General features: G+C 46.9%; 1 protein-coding gene across 5 annotated transcripts in view; it reads left to right on the top strand.

Moving 5' to 3' along the window:
• ASAP1 (ArfGAP with SH3 domain, ankyrin repeat and PH domain 1) overlaps positions 1-27,895 on the top strand; it is a 346,739-nt gene that overhangs the window by 87,645 nt on the left and 231,199 nt on the right. Inside the window, exon 1 of one of the 5 annotated variants that reach the window (XM_078441685.2) lies at positions 20,803-27,890. The exons of 3 other annotated variants lie outside the window; for them this stretch is intronic. In XM_078441685.2, coding sequence (XP_078297811.1) covers positions 27,483-27,890 — 408 coding nt within the window. In that variant the 5' untranslated portion in view covers positions 20,803-27,482. Of the gene's footprint in view, positions 1-20,802; positions 27,891-27,895 lie in introns of those variants that run through there. One more of the 5 variants, XM_078441684.2, reaches the window with a different exon arrangement.

The following is a 27,895-nucleotide window of genomic DNA, read 5'->3' as shown; positions in this document are numbered from 1 at the left end:
AAGAGAAAGCAGTGAATATTTGTATGTGTCTGTCGTTATCTGCACGGGCGTTGACAGAGTCCTAGAAGTCCAACTGCCGGGTCAAAGCCAGGTCTGTTTGTGAGTTTCTGAGGCAGTCGTCGTGCTGCCACGTTCCCCACGGAAGGTGGTCTGTGTCACGTCACACCCTTAGGCCTGGGCAGAGTCGGTAAAAGAGCTTTTCTCCACAAAGGGACAGCTTTGAGTGAGGCCTTGACCTAAGCGTTCCTCCGAAGGAGACAGTCGGGCTGGGGGTGTGCCCTTGCCCTCATCTGTGTGTTGGTGTGCTAGAAGTTCCCGTGAGCAGTGGAGAGAAATAGCCCGTGTGGGTGTTCGCAGGCTGTCTGCTTAGAGGAGCGGCCGACTGAGAGCCACTGCCACCTCAGTGTCACGGGGAAGGGGCAGCTCTGCTTTGCCAGCCCGCCAGCCCCTTCGTGGCGGCTGCTCTGCCCCGTCCAGCCTCTCTGCCGAAATTCTCTCACCCGGAAATGAGTTCATGGGTTCGGGAATAGAGAGCTAGCATTCACCGTGGAAAGAGGGGCACGGGTGGAAGAGCGGACTGCTCCTGGCCAGGCTGCCCCCCAGCCACAGGTCTCCTGTCTCCTTTGCCACGTCCACAGTTTGACTTCCCTTTACTAACCCCAGGGAACTTCGCTCCAGCTGAAAAACTTTTTTGGACTAGTAAGTATCTTTTGCAGACCTGCTGTTGCCACATCATTCACCCGTGGTTGTGAGCTAATTGGGTTGTTTTCTGCATAACACTTGGCTGGGAAGTGGGGGGGGGGGGCGGGAAGGGGCTCTTCTAGAAGTGAGGTGAACCTGCTGGGGCTCTGGGGTTAGGGCTTTGAGAGCAGCCTGAGGGAAGGAGACTCAAGAGGAGGAGAAGGTGCCAAAAGCCACGTTAACTCATCTTTTCCGAGAGCTGGCACGTGGTTTTTCCAAAGGCAGGTTGGATTTCAGGTGTCGTTGAGACGGCCCTTGGCTAGGGAGCCGCATCAGTTTGTCAGGTGCGTTTGGTACCTTACAGGTTCCTAAGGCAGTTTTCCTGGGCTAACCTGGGAAGTCAACCATGAATGTTTTCCTGGGGTGGTGTTCTCTCAGTTCCAAAGGTTTCAGAGAGGCCCGGTCCTAAGTCTGAGGTTGCCTCTGAACGTGTGGGGCCTCTCCCCCACCTGGGGCTTGCGAGAAGTGGCTTTCAGGGGCATTTTTCTCAGCGGGATGTCAGCATAGAGTGGACTTCCTCAAGTCCAGGTCTACTCTGGTAGAATTTGCTGGGTTCCCTGCCGAGTAATTTACACGTGGTATCTTACAGAAGCTTCAGAGCATCGGGAAAGTAAACAGTATTAACTTCATCTTTTCAGTTGAGAAAATTGAGCCTAGAGAGATACAGTGACTTGACCCAGGTGTGTGGTCAGTGGGGAAGCTGGAATTTGTGAAGCCCAGGGTGTTTCCACGATTGGCGTCATTGTCTCTGCCCTCTTGATACCTTTCTTCATCCTCCTGCCCATTTGGGGCTTCTGGCTTCCTCTTAGGTCCCAGGATTCCCCCCGCCCCGTGATCACCCTGGCTGAGGACCTGCATCTTCCTTACCAAAGTCTGCTTTTAGGTAACTCCCCTGGATGAAAACGTCAGGGATGATTCACCTAAAGGCATTAATGTGATAAGGTGCCACAGCAGCTCCCCCCTCCCAGAGCTGTTTGTACTTCTAACAGTGCGGGGTGCCCTGACCCGTCAGGAGGGGGGCTTTCAGTCGCTGTTGGGAGGTAGTTTTAGGTGGTGAGCAGGGGATCCTCTCACACCTAGCAGTGTAGCTGGCTCTCTCTCCCCACATCTGAGTCTAGTGAACTGTTAGAAACAGCGCGAAGTTAAAGACTCTGCATTATTTAATCTTTGCATCAGCCTCCGGAGGTGGATTCTCAGGTCCCCGTTCTACAGATGGTAGAAGCAGAGACTCGGAGAGGTGCCAGGTTCTCCACTGCTCTGCTTGCATTTCTTACCCAGGACCTCACACTGCTGCTTGGTCAAGTCTGCTTGTGGTGCCAGACGCTGTGGGCGCCTCACCTGGGCTTGCTCTTGCAAGTGTGAGTAATGGACAGGAGCCTGCCATGGTGACACTTTCATTATCTGTCTGTTCTGGGGACCAGGGTGGCCTTCCTGGTGCCTCGTGCCTACCCAGGCGTGCTGTGGGTGGTGGGCATGCTTTTACTCTGGAGCTGTCAGTTGAGAGCTTAGTGTCGATTTCACTTCCTGCCATAACGCATCATGTCACTTGACTTGGTGACTTAGCTTGATCTGTTAGCAACCACCCCCCACAACCATGTGACATTACTAAAGCAAATATTGGTTTTAAAAGAACCCTATTCTGAAACAGCGCCCTTCCCTGTCCCTCCCCCCCCCCCAAAAAAAAAAACCACCCAAAACTAGTATTTTACCTAAAGCCTTCTGGAAGTGTTTCAGCATCCATTCAGGTCACTGAGCTGTCCTAAGCATTCAGGAGCCATTATAATATTATGGTAGCCACAGTTTATTAAGCTTCTCTTTGGAGGCCAGTACTGTGCTAAGTTCCATAGATAAATCTTTCTAATTCTTAAAGCACTTTGCATGAATGTGGGTATTTTATAGGGAGGAATTAGGTGCGATCCATGACTGCCCTGATGGCACAGGTAGTCTGTGGTAGAGTTCATGTTCAGACCAGGCCTCTTGGGCCCTTACCGTCACACTGCTGCCTGAGGCATTATAGCCCGCTCAAATAAATTGAGCCTGGAATGAAAAATTCGAAATTCGTTGTTTAAAAATACGTATATCTTTTATGGGTTGAATATAAGAGTACGAATACCAAAAATATCAGTTATCAGATATCTAATTTCTGCTTGTGCCCTTTTTCCCAGAAACACTATAGTATGAAGGGAGAGACAGAGATTTGCTCCATACCCAGCATAAATTGTTACCCAGGGTGAGTTAATTTGTGTTGATTTCTGAAGCAGTAATGGTTTCTTCCTGAGGGTCTGATGTCCTTTGACTCCCTTGTAGGATAAGTTGCTATGTTGTTCTGTCTTCCGCCTCTGAGGGAAGACGGGGTAGATTTTCATTTCCTGGGAAGTTCCCCCTTTGCCTCGCAGCCACTCATTTTTTCCTCAGGACTGTATGATGCTTGGAAAACAGCCCATTGTTTGGGGGTCACTCCCTTCTCCAGCCATTCTGCTCAGCCTTTTCTTCATGTAGGACCCTCCGTGTTGAGATGCTGGTTCCAAAGCTGTGTGTTACTGTTGAGGACAGGACTTTCTTTTATCTGTTTGTCAGATTCCACAGCCTGAGAGCCCATAGAATGAGCCCTATTTGAATGAATGCACACCCACACACACATACTGGAGGGACCATGAAGATTTTAGGCCAAGGTGAACCTGGCTCTGTGTGCGGGAGAATTGAGGATAAGGAGAGTCTGGGAGAAGTATTGTCTGTAGGACTGATCGGGAGGGGAGCTGGGAGGAATTTCAGGACTTGTTGAGTTTACAGGAGATCATGTAACCTAGGCACTTTAGAGCCAAAAGTAGACTTAGAGATCATGGAGGTCAACCACCTCATTTTCCAGATCATTGAGATTTCTCGTCAGCCTGGAGTTTGTAGCCGTTGCCTCCTTCAGGGCACAGAACCATACAGATCTCTTTAAGTTAGTGCTTTTATTGATTTAAACACTTACTGATCATCTTGTTGTATTTTAAGTAATTGATTTTGTTTTGTGTTTGACCCCAGAGATGGTTTTGTCAGGAAGGAAGAACAATTTTAAAAATTCTAGGAATTAATGAAATAGAACAGTTTGCACCAGTGGGAGAGAATTGCCCAATGCCGAGCCTTGTGATGATGGCCCCGCCTCCCACCTCGGCTCCTCCCTTCTCCCACTTCCCAGTCTTGGTTGTTAGGTTCCCTGTGGCCCCCTTGCTCTACTCAAGATCTCTTGTAAATTTGCCGGCTCTTAGAACTTGTTCTCTACAAAGACCTAAATTATCTGTCCACGTCTTTTCCACAGCACGATCCTCTAACAGCTGAACGGGTTCCCAGCGTCTAGCGTTTGTGCAGCACCTTACGGTTTACAAAGAATTTCTGGGTATGTTCTTTTACTTTATGAGGTAGCAATGAAGAAACAGTAGCTCAGAGAAGTTAACTTGCTTAAAAAGCTCACAGAGGGGTGAGTGCTGGTTAAATAATGATTCCTGGTGAGGTGACTCTAGTGCTTCTGGCTTTTTCCTTGACAAAGACCTTATTTTTCCTTTAAAAGCCTCCCTGATGAAGGGTTACTCTGTATTTGTTAAGCTTACCTAGAATTCCTTGAACTTCAGGATTCATTTCCCACACTCTCCTCTGGGGGGAGAATCCACGCTCCTTAAGTTCTTGGGTGTTGTGTCCCCTGCCCCCCTCACTGTGAGTTTGATTGTCAGGCCAGCAGCCCCAGTTCTGGACCCGGCACCCAGCAGTGAGAGCCCAGCCCCAAGCAAGCAGTAGGAGCCCTAGCGGGGGGAGGTTGTCAAAGAGGTCCGTGATCTGTTGGAGCTGCAGACTGGCCCGAGCAGCAGAAATGAAAGAAATTCCACACAGGTGTGCACAGGACCAGCCAGAGTCACCGAGGGTATTGCAGACTGTTTGCTGGGGTGGCTGTGGGCACCAAAGCTATTTGGGAGTTGATGGGGTAACGGTCTTGGAGGACAGTCCCCCTCTTTATCTGCTGCACACACATCTTCTGTTGCAGCTGCTGGCTACTCTTTGTGGACCTTTCCTGTATGCAGAGTACTTTAACTGAGCAGCTCATTTTTAATCAAGTGCTTGCTGTTAATCACATACCATTCTAACTTAACTGCGTCCGCTTGTTTCAACCCCACCCCCACCATATGAGGTCGGTACTGTTCAATGTCTGCCACTTACTGACTGTGCTGTTTTGGGCAGGATGCTTGATGTCTCTGTGCCTGAGCCACCTGCTGCCAACATCACCTGTGAATATGTGCTTTCTTCCCAACTGTAGTATTTGTTCTGTCCTGTTGCTTGGTGTTCTATTGCGTGGGGCTGTTGTGAGGGGAAGTGAGCCGATGCAAGTGAAAGATCAGGAGCTCCTTGATAGCCTGCGCCCCCCCCCCCCCCGCCCCCCAGTGCCTCAGTGTGTGACCCCAGGGCAAGCCACTGCACCGCTCTGAGCCTAGCTCTTTATCTGTCAAATGGGTATAAGAGACTTTGAAAGGATGGTTGAGGCTGAAAGGGAATAATGGCTGTTGGGCGTCTTATGTGCTGCATTGGCACACGGTAAATGCTCAGTATAAGTGGTAGCTGTAAACTCTAGGGCCATCCCCATGGGGAAGCTGTCCTCACCCTTTTATGTGTAGATTAGATAATAGGCTCAAGGGGTCCTGTTAGCAAGGCTGGCCAGTGTCCTAACAGAGGACAGAATGTTTTGGTGAAAGGGAAAGTTTTCAGGTTGGGAGTAGAGGAAAGGTAAAAGGTTAATTCAGGAAAAAAAGGTGTTACAAAAGCTCTTTGCAAAGCTGTGGGTAAGATTCTGCTAGCCTTTAGTACTTAAATTTTCATGGGGTGGAAGGAGACTACCTACCCACTACCTCTGTGCAACCCAGCTTTTATTTCCTTTTTTTTTTTTAAAGACTCTGCACCCAGCATGGGCCTCAAACTCACAATCCTGAGATCAAGAGACACATGCTCTACTGACTGAGCCAGCCAGGTGCCCCCAGCTTTTATTTCCTGATAGGAATATAGTTCTGTCTTAGTTCAAACTTCTAAAAATACCATAGACTGGGTGGCTTATAAACAAGAGAAATTTGTTTCTTGTCGTTCTGGAAGCTTGAAGCTGAAGGTCAGTGTGCCAGTATGGTCAGTCTCTTGTGAGGCCCTCACACAGTGGAAGGGACAAAGAATTTCTATGAGATCCCTTTTATATGACACTAATCCCGTTCATGAGGGTTCCATCCTCGTGACATAATTATGTCCCAAAGGCCTCACCTAACACCACCACTCTGGGAGATTAGGGTTTCAGCATACGAATTCGGGCCGGGGGGTGGGATGCAAATACTCAGTCCATTGCAATAACATTTTTGTTTTTTGGTTTTATTAATTATTGTGGATATGTTAGGATTTGATTATTTGGGGAGGACTAGCAGGTGTAATTAGCATTCAGAATTTATAATGGCGTTTCTCTTTGAAGTATATTCAATTTTGATACACTGTGGAGACATTTCTGAAAAAGTGGTATGTTGCATTATTACCTAGGAATCGGGCCAAGTGGTTGATAGAGGAAATGAACCCAAATGTCAGTTAGTATAGGAGTTGCACTAATTGGTATTTTTTTTAAGAAGATTTTTTAAAGTTTATTTATTTATTTTGAGAGAGCGAATACACGAGCAGGGAGAGGTGGGGAGGGGGGCGGAGAGAGTCCCGAGCAGCTCCACGCTGTCAGCACAGAGCGTGACGTGGGGCTCGAATTCATGAACCATGAGATCATGACCTGAGCCTCATTCAAGAGTCGGATGCTTAACTGGCTGAGCCACCCAGGTGCCCTTGCCAGTTGATATTTCTAGACTGTTTGCAGCATGTACCATTCATTTGGAGTTAATATGATCATTGTTGTAAGTAGGTGCTCAAACTTTATAAAATGTAATTTAGTTTGGAAAACACATGAACATCTTGTGAAATATTTTGGCATCCATTTCATCCTTTTACCAGCCCGTGTTTTTATTTTCTGTCGATTGGCCAGGCCTTTCCTTATTTGTTCATACAAGTTCTGGCGTGAGTTTGTCTGACTGTTCAGCGTTTGTCATTGCCCCTGTTACAAAGGTTCTCCAGGGATGGTCTGGGGTCTGTGGTGGTCTCAAGACCTCTCAGGGACTCTATGGGGTCAAAACTATTTTCATAACAATACTAGGGCATTATTTATTTGCCTTTTTCATTTTATTCTGTCAGAAATGTATAGTAGAATTTTCTAGAGGCTATGTGATGTGTGGCAGTGTCATCCTGCAACAGCTAGTTAAATGTGTTTTGAGTTTGGAAAGTGTCCTGTTTTAATTTCTGTTACAGCCAATATCTAGACACAACCTACTTCAAAAGAGTGCCAAACCTCTTTGGGATCTTTTAATTTTTTAAGGATGTAAAGGGGGCTGAGACCCAAAAGTTTGAGAACCATCACCCTATTGAGCAGGCCATCTCGTGGTTCACTGGCCAGCCAGTGGAGGAGCCTTGCAGGTGGCTGCCTTGGTCTGAGATGCCCACCCTGGGCGTAGAGCATCAGGGCTGTTTTCTCCCAGCAGGGGGAACACTGGACATGGCAGTCACCTTGATTTACGTGTCTTGTCTAGACACGTGTAAAGGAAAGAAAACCCAGAGGGCCTTTTATTTCCGTAAATGCAGTGGTTTCCACTTGTCTTCCTTGAGGCATGGTGTCTTTTTTGTGATAGGTGTAATTTCAGTTAGCACATAAAGAACTTGAAAACAAAGGACTAGGGTGTAGTAGAGTTGGATCCCTTCTGGCAGCTGTTTTGCAAAGGTTGTTTCCAGAATGAAAATAAATTAGCAATTGTGGAGTTAGCAATTTTCTTTGGAAACTTAACGATACATCCATGAGATGAAATGTTGGCCATTGCAGTTTTCTGGTGGTTTTTGTTATAGAACTTCAGAATTCCTGTATTGTGTTACTCTGTCATGGTCTGCAGGATAGAATTTCAATAGCACCAACTGCTTTTCCAGACCTCTTCTCTTTTTTCCTCCTTCCCCTCAGTGGTTTCATCCCTTCCCCCCCTTTTTTTCTGGTGTGAAATTCTTCCTTCTTTTGACACATTAGAGGTGTAGACCACAGAGCAGTGTTAAGTGTCAGCCTCCATCTGATAAGAAAAAAGAAGGGTTCCGGATCTCTACAACGCCCTTCTGTCTCAGACAGCTTGCGATCCTTCTTGGTGAAGCCTTGGATATGCAGCCCTGTGCCCTAGGCAACCATCAAGGTACCCAGCACCCTCCATTTTTGCTGCTCATTTACAGGCCTGTCTTTGTCTAGACAAAAACTAGACTAAAATGTACAGGATAACCATGTCTTGCTGGGTTTTTATTTATACTGGCTACTCAGTGTCTATTTAAAGAGCGTGTGTAGCTCATTGAATATTTGTTGAATGAATATATATAAGTCATTCAATGGCCTCTTTCTCCAGGTGGTGTCAGCCTGAGACCAGGGATCCCCCTTAGAGTGATACATTTCTTCAGCAGCTGGAACCTCAGAGAAAGAGACTGCTGGTACAGGACTCCACCTCTTTGCTCTTGTTCCAAGCAATTTTGCTCTGGCCCCAGACTTGCATGCTTCACTCAGCCAGATAAGGTCCCTGCAGGTGTTGAGCTCATCCTTCTTGGCGAAGGCAGTGTAGTGATGTGTGTTGTTAATGTGATGTGCCCCGTGGAGCTTTGACCATTTTACCCTGAGAAATTATCACTATATTCTTCCCAGCTACATTCAGAACTCCTCTCAAGGAGGATACTAGGATATATTCTTCTCCATCTAGTTACTGTGCACAAGTACATGTTAGTGCTCTATTTACATGACTGGTCTGGTTGGCATACCCTTGTTTTGGGTTATTTCCAAGCAGTTTGAGCAGGGTGCCCATAGCAACGTGTATTTTTGTTTCTGTTTACCTGAGTTCCTTATTACAAGTTCTCCCAGCCCATCACGGGTCATACAGACAAGTGGACCATGACACATCCAGAATGAACGGATGTGCATGTATGATACCTAAGAGCATTGGCCTACATCCAGCATTCACCTTTTTCTTATTAGCACATTAATGCTAGGACATTGACCTGATTTGGCACCTTGGGGAGACCTTGACCCTGAAGACAAGAGCTGGGACATCAGGAGAAGTCTGTAGTGGCTCTTGTTTCTGGATGATTCAAGTAGGAAGGAGACATGAGGATATTTTTGCATTAATGTAGTTCTTTCCTACTTATGGGGACCAGTTGCAGGGAGTCCCTATCCCTGTGTTCTTCCTTTTATTACTCTTTTCTTTCTCATCCTGGCTGTACTGTGTGTAATTGTCATTGTTAATTGATGAGTAAATTCTGGGACCTGTGCAGACTCATAGCTTTACTGTAAGTATTAGAGCTGGACCTTAAACTCTTCTTCTTTGACCTCCAAGCTTTGTTCTCTTTCCATTGCCCAGGACTGAAAGTCAGGAGGGAGAGCAGACCCCTGTGGTGCCCTCTACCCAGGGCAGGGAGGGGCTGCCTGGGTGTGGGGAATGCTCTGACCCCTGACTCATCTCCCCAGAGCTGGTTTATTGCCTTGTGTTTAGTTGCTAGTGGCTCCTATGGGGTTGACTTTTCTGGAAGAATGTTAACTCTTTTTGTTTGTACGTTTGTTTGTTTGTTTTTAAGAGCTCGTGATTTCATATTAGAAGCATTATGGACTTTCCTTGTTCTAGTGCCGAATTGTGTACCTTGATTAACAGATACGCCGTGCATTTTGTGTTTGCGTTGGCTGTTAAGAAAACCCAGCATCTCTGATAACATTTTTCAAGCTTCCCACAAGGTATTTGTCAAGCCCTTTGCAGTAAGAGGGAAGCTCCCCCATCACAGTCCATTTATTGCATTATTAATTTTGGTTGAGTGCTATTTAATTATTGATGTTTTATTGAAGGCTGGTTTGGCCAACAGAAGCAAGCAGCCTGACTGGGAAGGGATCCTTTTGTCCCCGTTGCCGGGCCCAAACCATCGGCACACTGTCCTGTGCAAGCCCAGCAGCTTCATCTACTAGAAGTTCTGTCTTGGCTGAAGCCCTCCAGCTGCTTTCTTACGGTGCACTGGGAGGAGATTTTCGCCTCTAACGGGAGCTGTTGGATGCAGAAATAGTTCCTCTTCAGTGTTTTCTAGTGGCTTCATTTGGGGTTTGACATTATTCCAGCCGAGTAACATCTGGTTTGGTTGTGGAGTAAAATTTCCCTTTCTGGCACTCTAGCATCTTTTACTGGGGATGCACATAGGTGCTTTTGGTCCGATAACGGATACGGCGGTGAGGACTGTCAGGAAGTTGTCTGCCCTTGGTTGGTTTTGCCATGCTCCACCCAGATCATGAGGCTGTTGCATGTTTCCTGAATCTTTCTGTTGCATCACGTGAAAGATGCTGACATCATCCATCCTGCCTCACTCTTTATTATTTCTCTTAAATACCTTATCAGGTGCACTGGAGACATTCGTCACATTGGCTCCTTTAGTTTGTCATGTCTTTGTACAGCTTGCTTTGCGTGTGTCTCAGACTTTAACACGCACACGAATCACCTGGGGAGCCTGTTCGACGGCTTCTTCTCATTTAGTAGGTTTGGGGAAGGGCCCCGTGTTCTGCGTTCCTTACAGCCCGTCAAGTGATGCTGCTGCTGCCGGTCCACAGACCACACTGTGAATAGCAAGGATGCAAACAGACGGTCCTTACGTGTGTGGCGTGATGCACAGGCACACGCAGGCCCTTGTGATTGTTTCGTGTGAGGCAAGAATCATTGCCTTGGATGGGTGGATCATTCCATTCTTTCAGCAAACATTTATCTTGGGTCATATGAGTGGGAGGCATGATTGTTTTTAGAGGGCTGCTTCTGAGGCTTCCTTTTGCAATATTTTAATCCCAGGTGTCCATGTCTGGTGGGCAGTGATTGCATGGCATTTGGAGTCGAGTAGTTTCCATTGCACGCGGCTTGTCCCCATTCTGGGCCTCCCTTCCCCTTATCTGTCTTGGAAATCTCATTTCCCGGTGGTCATACTTCATAATCATTAAAGTGCCTGGACTTTGCACTTGCTTTTAACATCCTGAAAACTTACTGCAAATCATGGGCTGAGACCAACTGGGCAGCACCGTAAAAGAAATATTTCCCTAACAATTTTAATAACCTCTTGTTTGGGCTCATACTTGTGAGTAGTTACTCCTGGTGTGTTCACAGGGCTTTCTCATGAGCTGGGGTTCCCAGCTGACCTGTGAGGTCTCTCCCTGGCCAGAGTGCCCTAGGAGTCACCAGTGGGGTGGGACAGAGAACACATCCCTAGCTGCAGGGACTGCTGGACCCCCTTCACCCACCCAGTCGGGCCCGGAATCCACTGCTCAGCTCTTTCTGTGTCTTTTTTCACTTGGGTGGTTGTATACTCTCCAGACACTTCTGGCTTTAGATCACAATATTTCCATATGCGCCGTACACGGATAGGACCCTTGCTGTCTTTTGCTTCGTCGGTTGTCAGTAGAAGTAGGTGTGACCAGCCGTGGTTTGAATCTGAGGCCCCTGGGTTTGGGTCTTGGCCGGGTATCTCACGATTGGTCAGTTTGCTACGCTCCCTATGCCTCCGTTTCTTTGAGCCTTAGTTTATCTGCAAAACAGAGCTCCTACACGGACCTTGTTGTGTGATACTGAGGATGAAATGAATGAATTGTGTGAATGCCTGGTGGAGGGTCTGCTTCATGACAGGTGTCTGTTTAATGGTCCTTCTGGTGTGAAGATGATCAGTGTCTCCACATGAAAAGGAAGGGAGCCAGTCTGAGACCACACTGTGGGGCAGATAATGCTCACATTAGGGGAGGGAGTAGGGGATATGCTCCGGTCCCCAGTTCACTCTGAGGGGAGGAGAGGATAAATCGGCCCTCCTTATGCTTCTTGTGTCAGTGGCAGAGCAGTGACAAAGAATTTTGGGAATGAGAGTGAGCACAGGAAGCTAGTGAAGGAAAAGGAGAGAGGCTTGATATTCTGAAAGGGAAGTGTGCACGTCCGATACGTACTCGGATAATCTGAAGGGAAGATTTCTTAGTGACAGAGGTACTTTGTCAGTAAGGTGATTGTTCCTAATCATGTTGCTGTTTTATATCAGTGAACGGAGAGCTGTTGGCATCTGAGAGAGATGCCCAGTTTTTCCAGAGTCTGAAGGGGGGTCTTTGTTGATGCTGTGGTATGAAAAGTACTCTGTGATGTGGTACAGGGCCGTCAAGAATGTGAAAGCAACAGGCAGTCGCTATACACATGAAGTATAATAGATCTTTCATTCATTTTGTGTTCTGTTGGCTCTGAATTGTCAAATAAAAGTTTATTTTGGTCATATGCCATAGCTAGAAGTAATTTTTAAGCCATCAGAGTGGTTTGCTTTATGGCCTGAAGTTCTGTTCAAATTTGGTGACTCACGCTCTAGTTTAAAAGTAAAACACGGACCATATATGTCGTTTCCTGAACTCTTGCTGAATCTGAGTAGAGTGCAGGCAGAGCATCAGGGAGGCTGGGGTTTGTGAATGAATGAAGAGCTGGGGCTCTGTGATAGCATTTCATCACGTGCTTGGCTTTTTCCATTACCCAAGAAGCGTGCTTGATATAGCCAGCTTTTTATTACCTGGAAATGAAGGTGTAACTCTTCACGTGTGGGCCTCAGTAGCTTTCCCTGTTCACGGGGTAACGTCCATTCTCCTTAGCAGAGGGCTCCTTGCTGACCTCCTTTCCCGCTGCCCGAAGGAGCAGAAGCATCTGGAAAGCTTATTGCTGTTTCATACCCTTTGCCTTCTTCCAGGTGAGCACCTGTTCATCTTTCCGGACAGAGCTCAGATGTCACCATCCAGAAGAGACCTTTCCTAACCGTTGTTCCCTCTTCCCCACCCTTGTGCACACGAGACCCCTACCTGTAGGCTCAGCTTCTCTGGGACAGCACCTTGCTCATCACACAAACGGTCCTCCAGAAATGCTGCCGAACGAATGAACACATCCAGTAGTTCATTTCAGTGCATGTAACTCTTTGTGCTTCCGGATGGGAAATGCCCTGCCATGACTTTTTTTTTTTTTTTTTTTAACTTTTTCTTTTTTTGTAGCCTTCCCTGTTTGGTACAGAAGTAAAGAAGAATGTGAAAACCACCTATAACTGCATCATCTAAATATGCTCAAAGTTAGCGTTTTGGTGTAGAACCCTTTGGAGAATAACCTTTTAGGTAATCCAGCCAGCTTGGAAGGGGTAAGAGTACTTAGGAAGTGAGGATGGGCAGGAGGAGAACCTAAAGTGGAGGCCTCCTGTCATTTCATTTCACTTTCAGCTTTGAGAGCCACTTGGCCAAACAGAACACAACATGGTTTGGCCTCCAACCAAAAGTTTAGCATGAAAGATTGAACTGTTTTGTTTTGTTTATTTAAAAAAAATTTTTTTTAACATTTATTTTATTTTTGAGAGCGAGAGAGAGAGCATGAGCCAGGGAGGGGCAGAGAGAGGGGAGACAACAGAATCCGAAGCAGGCTCCAGGCTCTGAGCTGTCCGCACAGAGCCCGACGTGGGGCTTGAACCCCCAAACAGTGAGATCATGACCCGAACTGAAGTCGGACGCTTAACCGACTGAGCCACCTGGGCACCCCAAGATCGAACAGTTTTGTACTAGAATCTTTGTGAATGTTGTTATTACTAGTTTTTTCTGTAATGTGAATACATATTTTTTTGGATATTTTATTGGATATTTATTTTTATTGGTTATTTACTTGGATATTTTATTATTTCCCCTTTTTAAAAAACATTTCTCTCTAACCGCTACAGATTTCTTAGATCTTTATATAAAACTGCTTTTTAAAGTATTTGTTATAAAAGTGAAATGAAAGTTGTACCTGCCACACTGTATGTGCCTTCAAGTTAAGTTATAGATAGTCATTGGCATGCTAATAGGCTTCTCCTTCCAGATGGGGATATTAATGAAGATCACCCATTCAATTCAAAGAAGTGATAAAGAAAGTAGAAAGTCGGGGCGCCTGGTTGGCTCAGTCATTTGGGCATCTGACTTCGGCTCAGGTCATGATCTCCTGGCTCATGAGTTTGAACCCTGTGTCAGGTTCTGTGCTGACAGCTTGCAGCCTGGAGCCTGCTTTTCAGATTCTGTGTCTCCTCTCTGCCCTTCCCTCGCTTGCTCTCTCTCGCTTTCTCTCAAAAATATAATAGACATTAAAAAAAAAAAAAGGAAGTAGAAAGTAAATTAGGGGAGGGGTGCCAGTGTGGCTCAGTCGGTTAAGCATCAGACCCTTGATACCATGGCTCAGGTCGTGATCTCATGGTTTGTGGGTTCGAGCCCCACGTCAGGCTCTGCACTGATAGCACGGAGCCTGCTTGGGATTCTCTCTCTCTCTTTCTCTTTCTCTGCTGCTCCCCACTTGCTCCCTTGCTCTCAGAAATAAACATTAAAAAAAATTGGGTGGGGTTAACTAGAGAAGTAGGCTTTTTATTTTATGCTCAGCCATTTAGAAAGAGAAACTGTTTTCCTTTTAATTAGAGAAAGAAAAGTTCTTATTGCATTCTGGAATACTTCAAATGCACTGCTCTTGATGTTGAATTCCATTTTGGCTTCGGAATTGCAAAGTTTTTTAATTGTTGGAGCAAAATTAGTTGTTCTTTGTATTATGTTTTATGTGACAGTGTACAAATAACAATAACAGAAACTAAAGTACCATTCCGCAATCACAGAAACTAGCTAAAAGTGGTTATTTAATTTGAAATGGGATTGAGTATTCAAAAAGTGCAGGTGGTATGGATGGGTTTTTTGGCAAACTTGGGTTTGCTTTCTCAGTAAGGGACGAGAGAGCTGGAGTGTCTCATTATACCCACTGCCAGTTGGGATGCGGGTGTCGACCTGCCTTGGTGCAAGTGTCAGTGTCCTCAGTGAAAGTAACAGAACGGTACAGAGCAGAAGCAGGAGGTCTCACAAGTCCAGTTGTTTCCTCAAAGTTGAATGAAATATTCCTGATTTCCATTCTGAAATTTTTACTCCATGACCCAAAATGCAATGAATGGAGAAGCCTCAAAGAGAGGCTTTTCCACTTGGATTTGAAATCGTAGCTAGCAGTATCTTGTGTTCTCTGTGTGAACCCTATGATTTAATGTATCCTGTCACACTATCTGGAATTGGTGTTTCTGAGAAAGCAAACCCAGACCTCAGTCTTCTCCCTTTCTGGCTTTGTAGATTCTGATCCCTCCCTGCACTCGATGTGCATAACGTGTGTGTGTGCACACGCGCCTAGATATGTCGCGTATTGGATCGTGGGTGTGTGTGTGTTTGTAAAAAGCTTTGCTTGGAAGAAAAAATAAAATGCTTTGCTTGTACTTCGTATTGTTAATAACAGTGATTAGCTACACAATCTTGAGGGTTTGGTACCTCTTGACTAGATACCAGTCACTGTGCTGAACTATTTACCTAATACCTTCCTTGTAATACCTTTACAAATGAAGAAACAGGCTCAGAAATTAAGTAACTGCTCTCCCCAAAAAAGGCAGGAAGTAAGGTTGGATCTCCTGTCTGCCTCAGTGTAAGTTGTTGTCAAGGAGGTTCCTGGCAGGTTGAGTACGTGAATCACTGGGTGGCTTTGAATGCTGTGTGAGTGTGTTTTGCTTACCATCCGGGCTCGTTTTCCTCAGCTGGTACCCAGGGGGTGAAGTCAGCTGACCAAGTTGACATAGTAAGGAGTGCTCAGAGCCACTGTCCTTTCCTCTCCACAGGCTGCCTCCCTCGAGTCCTTGCCCTGGGTTTGCCAGTTCGTCATGGCTCAGAAGGGTGGGTCTGAGAGCAAGATGACATTGCGGTGTCAGCTGACCTAGGATGTGTGGTCCAGGTGGGGATAGGGACCTTCCTTGCCCTCTCCCTGAAAATAGCCACAGCCGTCTTCTGCCTTAACTAAAACATCCCTCCCCTCCTCCTTAACCCTGGAACCCCCCACACTGACAGTTTGGTTAGCTGCCATCGCATGTGTGCCCACTAGGTTCTGGGCCCTTTATATCTTGTCTGTCCTTTACATCCGTCTGCTGGGAAGTCATGTCTCCCTCATCTTGCAGCTAGGGAAAGTGAGTATTGGCGAGACTTGTCTGGCCGAGGTCACAGCTAAAAAAAGTGGCAGAGGCGACTTTTGAACCCTGATCTTTCTGCTGCCAAAGCTCGTTTTGGGCTGCTGCAGGGGAAACACGTGAAGTCCAAGTGGAAGTAGGTCTGTCTGCACCTTCAGGAGCACCCCCCTCTCACCCCCATAGCTTGTACAAAATTGGATTCAACATATTATTCTTCATGGTTTCATGTATACTCTTCAATCTGGGGTACTTTTTGGGCTCAGAATGGATGTACGTAAAGGCAGGCAGAATTCCCAGAAGGTGACAAAAAATAAACCATGGATTTATTTGATGGAGCCCTGTACTCTTCCCTCTCTCCCTTACAGACATATATACACCGTTACCGTGGGAATGGAAACAGTGATCCATCATAAAGCCTACCCACAGGACAGATTCTTTTTGGCAATATAAATCGTAAACTCTCAGGAAGGCCTCACATCACACTAAGTTCGTTTTATTTGATTCTGACATCATTTGAGCACCTCCTGTGTGCCTAGTCTGTGGTAGATGCTGGGGAGACGGTGACAGAATGAATTGGACGTGGTGTTTGCTCTGGCGGTGTTCACAGGTGAATGAGGACTGGGGCAGGGTGCAGAGTGAACTGTAACACGGCCCAGACCGTGGTCAGTGCTGTGGTGATGGGATTGCTCCGGGAGGACACAGCTAGTTCCACCTGGAGGGATGTTGGAAGGTTCTCTCTGACCTACACCATGAAGGAGAGATGAATAGAACATTCCAGATGGAAGATACCTTTGAGCAAAGGCCCGAGGTGGGCAAGTACAGGGTGATATGAAACTTCCATTATTAGATGGGTGGTAGGGGTCAGCATCCCCTTGGCAGTGGTACTGGCTTTATTTCATGCCTGTTCAGTTTGATTTGATGAAGCAATCAATCTCTGTTTCTGTCTCTCTGTCTCTGTCTCTCTTTCTCTTTCTCTTTTAAATGCCTTTTATGTTTTATGTTCTGTTGGGATGTGTGTGGGAGAGATTCATTTCCAGCTGGGTCCAGCTGCAATGAAAATGTCCTATTTGACAAATTGTGGAATTAGATTACAGCCATCTCTCCCTGAAAGCTAGGGCACTCGCTGTAACATCAAACATCCCTCCCTCTGGGGGCAGGACAGGAGAAAAGTGGTGATTTAGGGCTGCTGGGTGTGTTGACTTGGAAATTATTTGAAAAAATAGGGCTGTGCTGCTCCGGTTGATTAATAAGTAAGACTCGTCACTAAGCCATGGGGATTTCCTCCAAGGAGAACTTAGGATGACACTATCTCCAACCACCCCATGGAGAAGTATAGCGTTATCATCGATGGCCAGAAGGAATTACTGGAAGAATCAACACATCTGTGTGACTTTATTTTGTCCCTGTTTCTTCTCTTTTTCCTTAAAACGGGAAGGACTCTTAACTTTTTACAGTTGGAAAGCACCTGGAGTTTTTTAGTTAGCTACACGTTCCGTGTGATCCAGTAACGTATTTGCTCGGAAGATTGGAGTCAGCGTGTCAGTGTCACCATGGAACTAGAATGAGTTGCGTGGCCATCCACCCGGCCACTTTCTGCGTTTGTAAGATGACACATTTAGACCTGCCGACTTCAGGGGGCCTCTTACCTGGTAGCCCCTTGGAAGTGGAGTGAATCTGTCCAGGTCCTGGGTCCTTGCTCTGCCCTTGGTGGTGTAGTAGCCATGCAAGTTCGCACAGTCTGAAGCGCAGGGAGCTGGGGGACGGAGACCAGCATGTAGCAGAGCGGGACATCATTTTTTTCTAGAAGTGGTACAGGGAGCTGCTGTCCCCCGGAGAAGAATCAGGGACGGTGGGAGTCGACGATGCCAGCCTCCGGATAGTTGGGGAGCTCACACGCCCCATGTAGAGAGTTCATTGTGAGGAAGGGGCACCCACCTCTGGGTCTCAATTGGAATGAGGTGCCTCAGCAGCAGAGGCCCCCCGGGGACAATTTAAGCAGATACCGTATTCCAACTGTGCGAAGTCTGGTCAAGGAAAGTATTGGCCTAAATTTCCAGCTAGCCTAGAGGCCTTGCCTCTTCCAGCTGTAAGACTCTCTTCTGAGCCATGACTAATTAATTTGGTTTTTACAGCGTTTTGCCTCACTGCTCATCTCCCTCTTGGAAATAGTTTGGTGCGGTGTTGTGTGTTCAAGGTGTTGCTTGTGCCCTGGGCCTACCGCGGAAGGCACGTGCTCAGAACTTCTTACTTTTATTTGGAAAAATGACATATATTTCTTTTTCCTCACATGGCCTGAAAATTAACGCAGGTTTGTTGCAACCAAGGTGACGAAGGTTAGGTCACCTGTGCTTTCACGACTTTGGAAACCATCGGCCACCATGTTCTGTGGCACTGTGGTTGAGAGCACAGGTTCTGGTCTGACGGTCCTGGTTTTGAATGTCTGCTGGACCCTACATACCACATGTGTGAACTCAGGCGCGGTCTGTTCTGTTTCCCTGTGGCCCGGTCCGTTCCCTCTTTGTAGTAGTATTAGTCTCTGAGGACCGTTTTGACAGTAGATGAGCAACGCATGTGCGGTTCTTAACTTACCACAGCGGCTGGCACACAGTTTAAGTGCTCAGTGAATGGTCACCAGTCGCAGCAGTGGTGGTAGAAACAGAAGCAGTAAACCGAGAAGAAAGAGAGAGAGAGAGAGGGAAGGAGGGAGGGAGGGTTGTGCAGTGGAATCCTACTAAATAATATGTCTTAAAACCTGCCATTTCCCCATAACATTATATTGAGCATTTCTCTACGTCATTGGTCTCCCAAACCGTCGTTTTTTATGACGGCTTTATTGACATATTCATACACCACACTTCATCCATTTAAAGTATACAGAGCAATGGTTTTTAGAATACTGACAGAGTTGTATAATTTCAGAACATTTTATCACCCCCAAGAAGCCCTATACCCATGAGCATCACTCCCCATTTTCTTCCAACCCTGCCCCCCATCCCCCCCTCCGCCAGCCCTCAACTAGCCTACTTTTTGTCTCTGGATTTGCTTTTTCTGGACATTTCCAAACTCCTTTTACTGGCTGCATAGTATTGTATTATGTGGATGTACCTTAATGTAACAATCATTCCATTGCTGTTGGACGTTATTTATTTATTTATTTATCTTTTGAAGATTTTATTTTGAAGTAATCTCAACACCCAACGTGAGGCTGAAACTCAAAACCCCAAGATCAAGAGTCTCACGCTCCACCAACTGAGCCAGCCAGGCACCCCCATTGCTATTGGACTTCTACGTTACTTCCTTTGTTACAGGGAATGTTCATGCTGGGCCCCTTTCACCAGGTCAGTAGAGTCGCCTGGGAGTCATATACTTACAGTTAGGTAGCATGGACGCTTCAACTGTACTTAGGGCCACAGCCTGTGCTGTGAGATGCTCCTGGAGCCACTGAGGGAGACCAAGCCCAAGCCTCACTACCACATCTCTCTGAGGTCACGCCATGGCTGTTCAGGGGACAGCAGCAGCAGTCCGTGACAGAGGAGAGAGGGAACATGTGATGAGCCATAGGTATCCATCCATTTGTTTCCCATCAGAATCGTGGTATCATGACACGGGGGGGCTAAGGTGGGGCGGTAGGTGCAGTGGTCTGCTGTGCCTGCCACTAGCAGGCTCAAGTTCAGGTGACTTGGGAGAGGAAGTGATCTTGAAGAAACAGGCCGCCGTTTCAACAATCAGTGGGATTGTTTTCACGTTCCAGGGCTAGGGAACATGCTGTGGAGAGATGCACCAAGTTCATGCTTTGCTTTTAAATGTCGGGATTCTCATAGAACCTGTTTCTGTGCATTTGCCGAGTGCCTATCCTAACTTGTTCGGGTTTACAACACTTACATCCAGTTGTTAGTTGTCGTGTTTTCTCTACCCTTTGCTGGCCTCTGAATGTTAATTCAGTTTGATTAGCGGTGAGTAGGCTGTTCGACCATCTTTTAGGGTAGATGGAAATGAAAGCTCTTGCAGCAAGAGCTCAGCAGTGTTGCACCAACCGACTACCTTTCACATACATTAGCGTGTGTTCATGGTTTGTATCGAAACCCTGTATTTTATTTGGGGTGGAAAGTTACTGGAGGCTCTTCTGCTGCTCTGCACTTAAACAGGGGATCCTAGTGCAATGTTGACTGTTTCATAAAATGAAAGAATGAAGTAGGATTCTCAGGCTTTGCAAGCAGGCACAAGGGTAGTATCTGGTAATTCTGACAATTGGCCTTGAAAGCAAACTTGGTTGCAGACCGTGTCATGCGTTAACTAGCATGTTGGGGCTCTCCTCTCTCCTCAGCCCCCGGTAGAGCAAAGGACGTGCTCTGGTAGGTTGGCGGTGAGGCTCTGCACCGGTCACAGGCCACCACCTCCACCTCCGCAAGCCTTCTGTGATGCACCACCTAGAAATAGAGGTGGAGTCCAGAAGACCCAGGTTCCTGTCCCAGCTCTGCCGTGCAGATTATCTTAACTGTGTCCATGTTGTCAGTTGTGAGTTGAGGATAACGGTAGCGCCTCCCTGAAAGGAGTGCTGGGAAGATGGAGTGAGAAGATCCCGTGTCAGGTGTACAACATGGCACGGCTTCCGGCATATATGGTGCTCGGGAACTGGCGGTGTGGCCCCCGTCGCCGACAGTAGGGTTTGGAGTCACTTCCGTCTCGCTGAGCCTCAGCTTCGTCATGTACGGTACGAGTGCCGTCCGTAAGGGGTCGTAACGTAAAAACTACACAGTTACGGAACACGAAGCAGAATGAAGGGTCATAACCGCCGATGACACCGAGTGCCCCATACAAGTGGGGAGCGACGCTCATTCTTTTCCGGCAGTGTCTCGCCCACTCTCTGCAAAACTGCCGTAGAGATAGATATTTTGCACTGACTAGGTGAGACGGTGCTGGAAAAGAATGAGCGTCGCTCCCCATTCGTATGGGGCACTCGGTGTCATCGGCGGTTATGACCCTTCATTCTGCTTCGTGTTCTGTGACTGAGTAGCTCCTTAAGTGTGGCCGCTTGGAGACACTGAGCTTTCATCTTTGCCCAGGACGCTTTGTTCCCCGCGGTAGCTCATCAACAAAGGGTCATGCAGACAGGTGTGTGCAGTCTTAGGGAGCACACAGTTTGAGAGGCAGCATCTCTGAATATGCTCATAGGGAGAGCAAGATGGGAGCAAATGGCACAGTTGTCTCTCTTTTCACAAGAAAGCTCGAGGTGTGGCTGCCCAGATTCACACGAGGTAGGTAAGCACAGAGCAGCATGCTCCCTTTGCACTCTTTGAAGCTGGCCTCAGTACCGTATTATCTGTATTATCTGAGCCACCGTTCAGACATTCTATTTGCTTTGGGAATACTTTGTAAGAAGAGTTCTCCCGTGTGTCAGAATTCTCCTCCCAGTTAAAATTTGGTCCCCAGAAAGAGTGAGATGTAAACTGGTCTGAGTTTTCAGAAAAGGAAAGGTTGAAAGCCCACACGTTGATTTCTACCCCTGCTGTTCTCCCACATCTTCCCTCCCACCCCAAAATATCACTGAAATTCCCGGCCTGGGGCAACGAGAATGTCCGGGTGAGGGAAGGACACATTCCCCTCTGGAGGGGCCTGGGCGCGGGGCTGGGCTTTGGGAGGCTTGTGGTCCCCGCTGTCAGCCCGTGTTGGGCGGGCTCCCTCACCTTCGCTTTGCAGAGCTGCCTGTGTGAGGAGGCCTCTTCCGCTTCTTGCACTCCATGCCCACATTCGGCTGCCTCTAGCTAAGGAAGCAAGTTGCCACTAACCAGAAGCTATCTGTTTTTCCAAGTAGCGCTTTACAAACGGAGTGGTTAGCACGAGAGCCATGTGAGTGTTTGTGACGAGAATCTTCAGCAGCTGGATAAAAGGCGAAGTTTTAAGTTCCCGTGAAAGTTCATAGCCCTGTTCATCCATAAAATCAGGGGCCTCTGTTTTAACTGTTGCTATGAATTATGCTGCCAGTATTGATGTAGCGCTAACTTGGATATAGTTAATTCTCCTTGAACCCATCTGAGTCATTCAGGGCATGTGCAGTCCGCTCCTGTTGTCTGATGTCCTTGCTTCATCAAAGCGATTCCCCGAGTCACTGCATCTTGTTTCCTCTTCTGTAGAACAAAGGGGTCAGACTTTGAGCTTTTTCACCGGAGTTTTAAAGAATTTTTTTTCTGCAAGGGGCGCCAGCTCTCTCTAGTTGAGTGTGGGATTCAAACTTTTTAACCCCTATCTGTTCCCAGGACAGACCTAAGTCTCTCCGCCATTCCCAGAGCAGGGTTTGCTGATCCCTGGTGCTTACTTCCTAATCTCATTCTGGAAAAAGAGAAGCCAGCCTCCTATTTCTGTAAGTACAGGAGAAGTGAACAGCCTGAGCAGAAGTGAGTAGGACTGAGTGGGATTCATACAGGACCTGGAGGGCCCCGCCCAGACTGGCCAGATCTTCCTGGTAACACTGCCAGCCCTTTGCAGAAAGTTGAATTCTGCTGACTTGTGGATTGACCCTGAGGGTTTAGTTACTTGGCATCTAATGGAGTGGGCAGGGCAGGAGAGGGATGGCTCCTGGCGGAATGAGGGGTGTGGAGCTGTAAGGAAGTTATAGGCGGCTCTGGGAGCCCTGGACAAGAGGGGAGAAGCTCTCCCCTATTGGCTCCTCTGTGTTTCTGGGTCTTTATTTATCCAGATCAAGTTGCTTTGTGCCTGTTACTCTGTTAAGCCGTGGGATCTAAAGATGGGCGCACACACTGAAGGACCCCACAGACCAGAGAGGAGGTACCTCACGTTCACTGCACGTCTGCAGAGCGTCCGGCATTGCATAGGTGTTTTACATAACAGTGTCTGCTTAACGCTGACACAGCGCGATGACCCGTTCACGGTGGTGTCTGTGAGGGGCTATGGGAACATAGACGAGGGAGGGAAGCATTCTGGCTGGAGAGGGGGAGTAGAGCACGTGAACAGCAGAGGGAAGTTAGAGGGGTCAAACATGACTTTTTATGAGGTGGGAATCTCATAATCTCATTTCTGCTACAGATGGCATTTGAATGGCGTTCACTTCCTTACCCAGCAGTACAGGGACTAACAAGTAGAAACCTGTGCTTTAGAAGACACGTGTTTGTCTGGGAGGGTGAGGACAACTGAATACTGCCTCCTCCGTGTCTCTTGGTATTGGTTATGGCTTCTAAAGGCTCATTTGTGTATGCTGTCTTGCTTCTCTATACCAGCATTCAAAAACACCCAAGAGTTTTCACTCCTCTTTCTCAACCCACATCCCTAAATAAGTGCCCATAGTGTCATCTTTATGCTTCTGTTCGCTTCAGCATTGGGAAACGTGCTCTGCAGCCCATGGTGATAGGCCAGAACAATCCGGGTGCTGCCCTCATGAAGATTAGTTGGTTCTTGGTGCTTAAAGAGCCACCGAGTTCTCTTCCTCTTTGCGTAGATGTCCTTAGTGACTGGGGTTGGGCTCTCTCCTTAGTGGCAGGTGCATCGATACTCCCTTCGTGTTGCCCATTCTGCTCTTGGATTCCACAAATGCCTATTGTGTCACGAAGCCTGGGAGGAAGCAGTCCTGCGCCTAGGTCATGAGAAAGCCCCATCTTTCTGAAGCTTTCTGTCTGCCTGGCCTGGAAATGACTTCTCCCCACTTCTCTGCAACACCGGTCTTTGGATCTCTTGTGTCCTTATCACATCCTACCCCTCATTAGTTATTTATATGTTCATCTTGTCTCTCCTACCAGATTGTAAACTCACCTTGGCAAGGACTATGTGTTCTATACATTCTTCACAGATCCTAGCATGAGGATTTGCCATAATCTCTCAATAAATATTTGCTGAACTGCATCCAGACAGCATTATTTATTTTGAGCTGAGTCCTCATCAGAGTACAACGGGAATTGTTTTTAGAAAGGTCGATAATACTTACTTTCCCCTCTCCAGTTCCTTGCCCCCAGTTCTGTATTTAGTGAGTTATTTAACCTGTGTGTTCCTTCTGCATCCTGAAGAATAGGGGAGCCTAAAGATTAGGAGACAAGGTAAAACGAGGCTGTTTGGGATAAGATTAGTATATCCCTTCCACGGGAGACTACAGGACCTCAGGATGAATTCAGATTAGAGTAACTCCATAACGTATTTGCATCCGAGCAGAGAGGGACCCATGATTCGTTACAACACTTTCTTTCTTTCTTTCTTTCTTTCTTTCTTTCTTTCTTTCTTTCTTTCTTTTTTCTTTTTTTTTTTTAACCACGGATGGCATGGAATTCATCTGCAGAGAGACTTCTTGTTGGAGCTAGAGCGTGAGTTTCTTTCTCTCAGGTCCTTATGTAGTTTGTCACAGCACATGCCTACCTGGTCACTCAGGCTTCCTGAGTTGTTTCATTGAATTTTTTTTTCTTTTGTGTGTTTTGCTCACTGCCTCTCTTTTCTTCCCCACGCTTCATTCTTCTCAAGGGGAAATTCTAGAGATTAGGGACTGTGTCAGCAGTAGCATCGTCAGCACGGTATTTATGGTTTGCTCTCCCAGCTCAGGACTCTTTGCTGCACATTTTCAAAGCAAGTTTATTTCAATAAAGAAAACAAGTCGATTAGTTAGTGTCTCTTGTCTAACCACCTGTTATGAGCCAAGCACTTGGACCTACATTGTTTCACTTTATCATAGAAAATTATAGCAGGGAGAAAATTTTCCGATTGTTAAGAACCTTGCATCTCATGCTAGGGAATGAGTTCTCTGGGGGTTTCTGTGATGCCCTGGGATGGGAGGATGGCTGTTATAAGATAAGTGTGGTGTGCCTGCCTGGAGTATCAGTGTTACTCAAAGAGGGGGGCAGGGAGGGGGATGGGTAAACGTAGGCAAGTTAAATGACCAGCAGTCAACATATATTTAAACAATCATAACTAGAAGTGTATACAAATATCAAGGAAATCACAGAGAAGAAAGCAAAATATACATGAGTATTGGTGCTAAAAACAGATTTTATGAGGATCATATACTTAGAATGAATGTTTGAGGATGCCCCCTGTGACTTCTAAGGGGTACTTTCTGGAGGAGGTGGAGAGAGACCCCAGTCTAGTGGTTCCATGTCTCTTCTTGAGGACATAAAAACAGGTCCCAGTGTTTACATCCCTGTTGGCAGAGGTGGGTCTTGAACTCCTGGTTCATTGGTTGCCATGCCGCCTGCTTCTCCTTGCCCTTCACGAGCCTTGGTGTTCGACCAGATACCTGTATATAAGCTCAGATGGTTGTATGGAGCCGAACTTGAAAGTCAGCAGTGCTCACAGAAGTGGCCAAGTACCGTAGTGGGTTGTAAATGCCAGGTCTCGCTCTTTGCAGTCACCTGTCTCTGTGGCCACTGGGGCCTATGCTGTATCCCGCCATAATCTGCGCATTTTTGCAGGAAATTGACTACTTTTTGGAAGATTTAGTTACCTGCTCTTCTAAAACAAAATGGCTTAACATGCCCAAGGTCAAATTTATGTATTAGAATCACAGAATTTAAAAATTGAGAAGGTTCTTAGTTCTTCTAGGCCAACATATTTGTTTTATATGAGATAGGATAAAAAGGTTCCCTTAAATTACTAGTTTTCTCTATTTGAAGTTAGGTGACTAGTCTGTTCGTTGTTGACCCGTTTTATCGTTTTGATACCTTTACCTGAATGGAGGTTGGGTGTATTGCTCTCCCTGATGAAGTGAACTAGGGCAGTGGTGTTGATGTCTGCAGGCCTGATCGGTGTCTCCGGGTAGATAATTTTACTCCTCTCCGTAGATAAATTCCACTTTCAGAGTGGCCTACTAGAAACTGTGAGAAGCTATGAATTTTCTCCACTGTTTTATTACCTGACTCTGAAAGGAAAGATACTTGTCCTGGGAATGTTTTAGAAAGCTTAGAACTAGATTGGTTATAATTTTCTTTTCAACTCTTCCTGCCTCCTGTAGCTTTGGCCTTCTCAGCGTCTGAATTCTAAATCTAGGAATGAGGACTTGCTTGTGGTCACAGATCCTAGAAGCAGGTGATGTATGTCCATGGATATTCCATTCTGGCAGTGACACCAGCCTGCCTGGTGGGCATGATAAATTTGGTTTCCGCATTAAAATATGTTGACTCTACTGTTTATAAAAGTAATATCTCCTAATTGTAAAAATAGGGAAAATACAGAAAAATATTTTTTTAAATTGCATACCACGATTTTGGAAATTCTAGTAGTGTTACCTAGACAGGAGTATGTTAAAGTTTACTTTTCTGTCTATTATATGGTAATAGTTGGGATTATATGTAGCACATGTAAATAATTCAGGAATGAAGCCCCTCTTGTGCTGTGTCCTATATCCAGCCTTATGTTCTGCATTTTTCACTTAGGAAGTTTTCTCCTAATTAACAGTTTTACCCTCTGTTTTAGTGGGGGCATGATATTCCATTTTATGGATTTACCTACTTTACTATTCATATTCTTGTCCCTGATGCTGGTTTTCCATTTTACTGTGGTAATAATACACACCTTGCTCTACTCCTCTTTCTGATGATTCCTATAGGAAGGGATTTCAGTTGCTCAGTTTAAGGCTTTTTGGTACATTGCCAGATGCTTTCCAGAAATGTTACGTCACTTAATGTTTCCGCCTGTGGGGTATGAGTGTGTCCCCTCCTTCTGGGCAGGGTAGGTTCTGGCTCCCCATTCTTGGGGTGCACACATTTGCTCCGCTCTGGGCAGCCTGGGTGTCTCCACACCCCTGCATGGAGGGCACCACGCTGTTCGTTCAGGGCCTGGGGGCCAGTCCTCATCCCTCTTAGAACTGGCTTCTTCTCCCTATTTGCTTTGTAGTCTTCATTCACTAATAGCATCATCTGTCTGAGTGCTGAGGAGTTTTCTCAGCATACTTTTTCTTTTTCTTTTTCTTTTAAGCACAGAAATGGCTCTGTTAAAATTAGCAGCAGCTGGGGTTGCTTCTGGCTGCATGATCCCACATGACAGTAACTTAGATGAGGGAGCCGGTCTGTCCTGGTGCCACCGTGCCCTTGCCACCTTTACCTTGCTCACCGAGGTGCCCCACCTGGCACAGCCTCTCCTCCAAGTCACCACAGTGGTTGTTACGCAGGAAGTGAGGTTGTAACAACACTGCAGAGGACGGAGGGTCGTGCTGCTGGTAGGAGGGGCTCCTCTTGAGTTCTGATAAACTATCCTCATTTTCTTGCAGTTTCCATTCCGATTCAGCAGACGCCCCAGCTCCATTCTCTCGGGTGCTAGAGCTGTCTTCCCTCCCAGCTGGCCTGAAGCCAGCCCAGGTGGCTGTGGAAGCCCCACTGCTCTAACCTGCCCTTCTGTGTTTCCACAGACCTGCTCTCTCTCCTTTGGGTTGGACTCAGAGTCTTATATCCAAGTTTTGGGGACAAAAGTTTTCTTCAAGTATTTGGCCCTTATTTGAAGTTACGCAGACACGGACCGAACCCCAGCTCTCTCACACGTCTGTTTTAAGACCTTGGGAAAGGGGCCTGACTTTCTCCTGCTGGCCCGTGGAAGGGAACAGCCATGCCCCTCCCTGGGCTGGGGGAGGCCGCCCGGGGTGGCCTGTCGCAAGTACACAGAGGAATCTGTGAACACGTGCCACTTGCCTCGGTGACTCGGCCTCTTGGATGAGGCCGAAGTGGGGGTACCTGGCATGTCGCAGTTCTCCTCTGCACGCCTCCCTCTCCCTGCCCCTCTCACCCCTGCCGCAGGCAGGTGCCCCTCCTCAGAGAAGCCCCGTCTGTTCCATGGAGCCCATCAACTATCAGTGCTCTCCATTCTTGCCTTGTCATGGGACACTATCAGTGAGGCTTTCTGCACACCCATTTGCAAACAGTTTCCTGTTCCTTATTTTAGCTGTTTTTGTAAAAGTAGCTAGTGGTGCGGCAACCGTGTCTTCACTGGTCCTTCCTTCCTCAGCCTCCCCCTCCCCGCCCCCCATTCCCCAGCATGAGCAGGTCTTTCTTGTTTCTGTGTCCTTGGGCGACCCATTACTTCTCCCATCTCGTGTTCGTGTCTTCAGCCAGCACGACCAGGTTAG

The sequence above is a fragment of the Panthera onca genome, chromosome F2 (genome assembly GCF_046562875.1).
Source record: "Panthera onca isolate mPanOnc1 chromosome F2, mPanOnc1 haplotype 2, whole genome shotgun sequence".
NCBI lineage: Eukaryota > Metazoa > Chordata > Mammalia > Carnivora > Felidae > Panthera > Panthera onca.
This window is presented reverse-complemented; position numbering and strand designations above follow the sequence as displayed.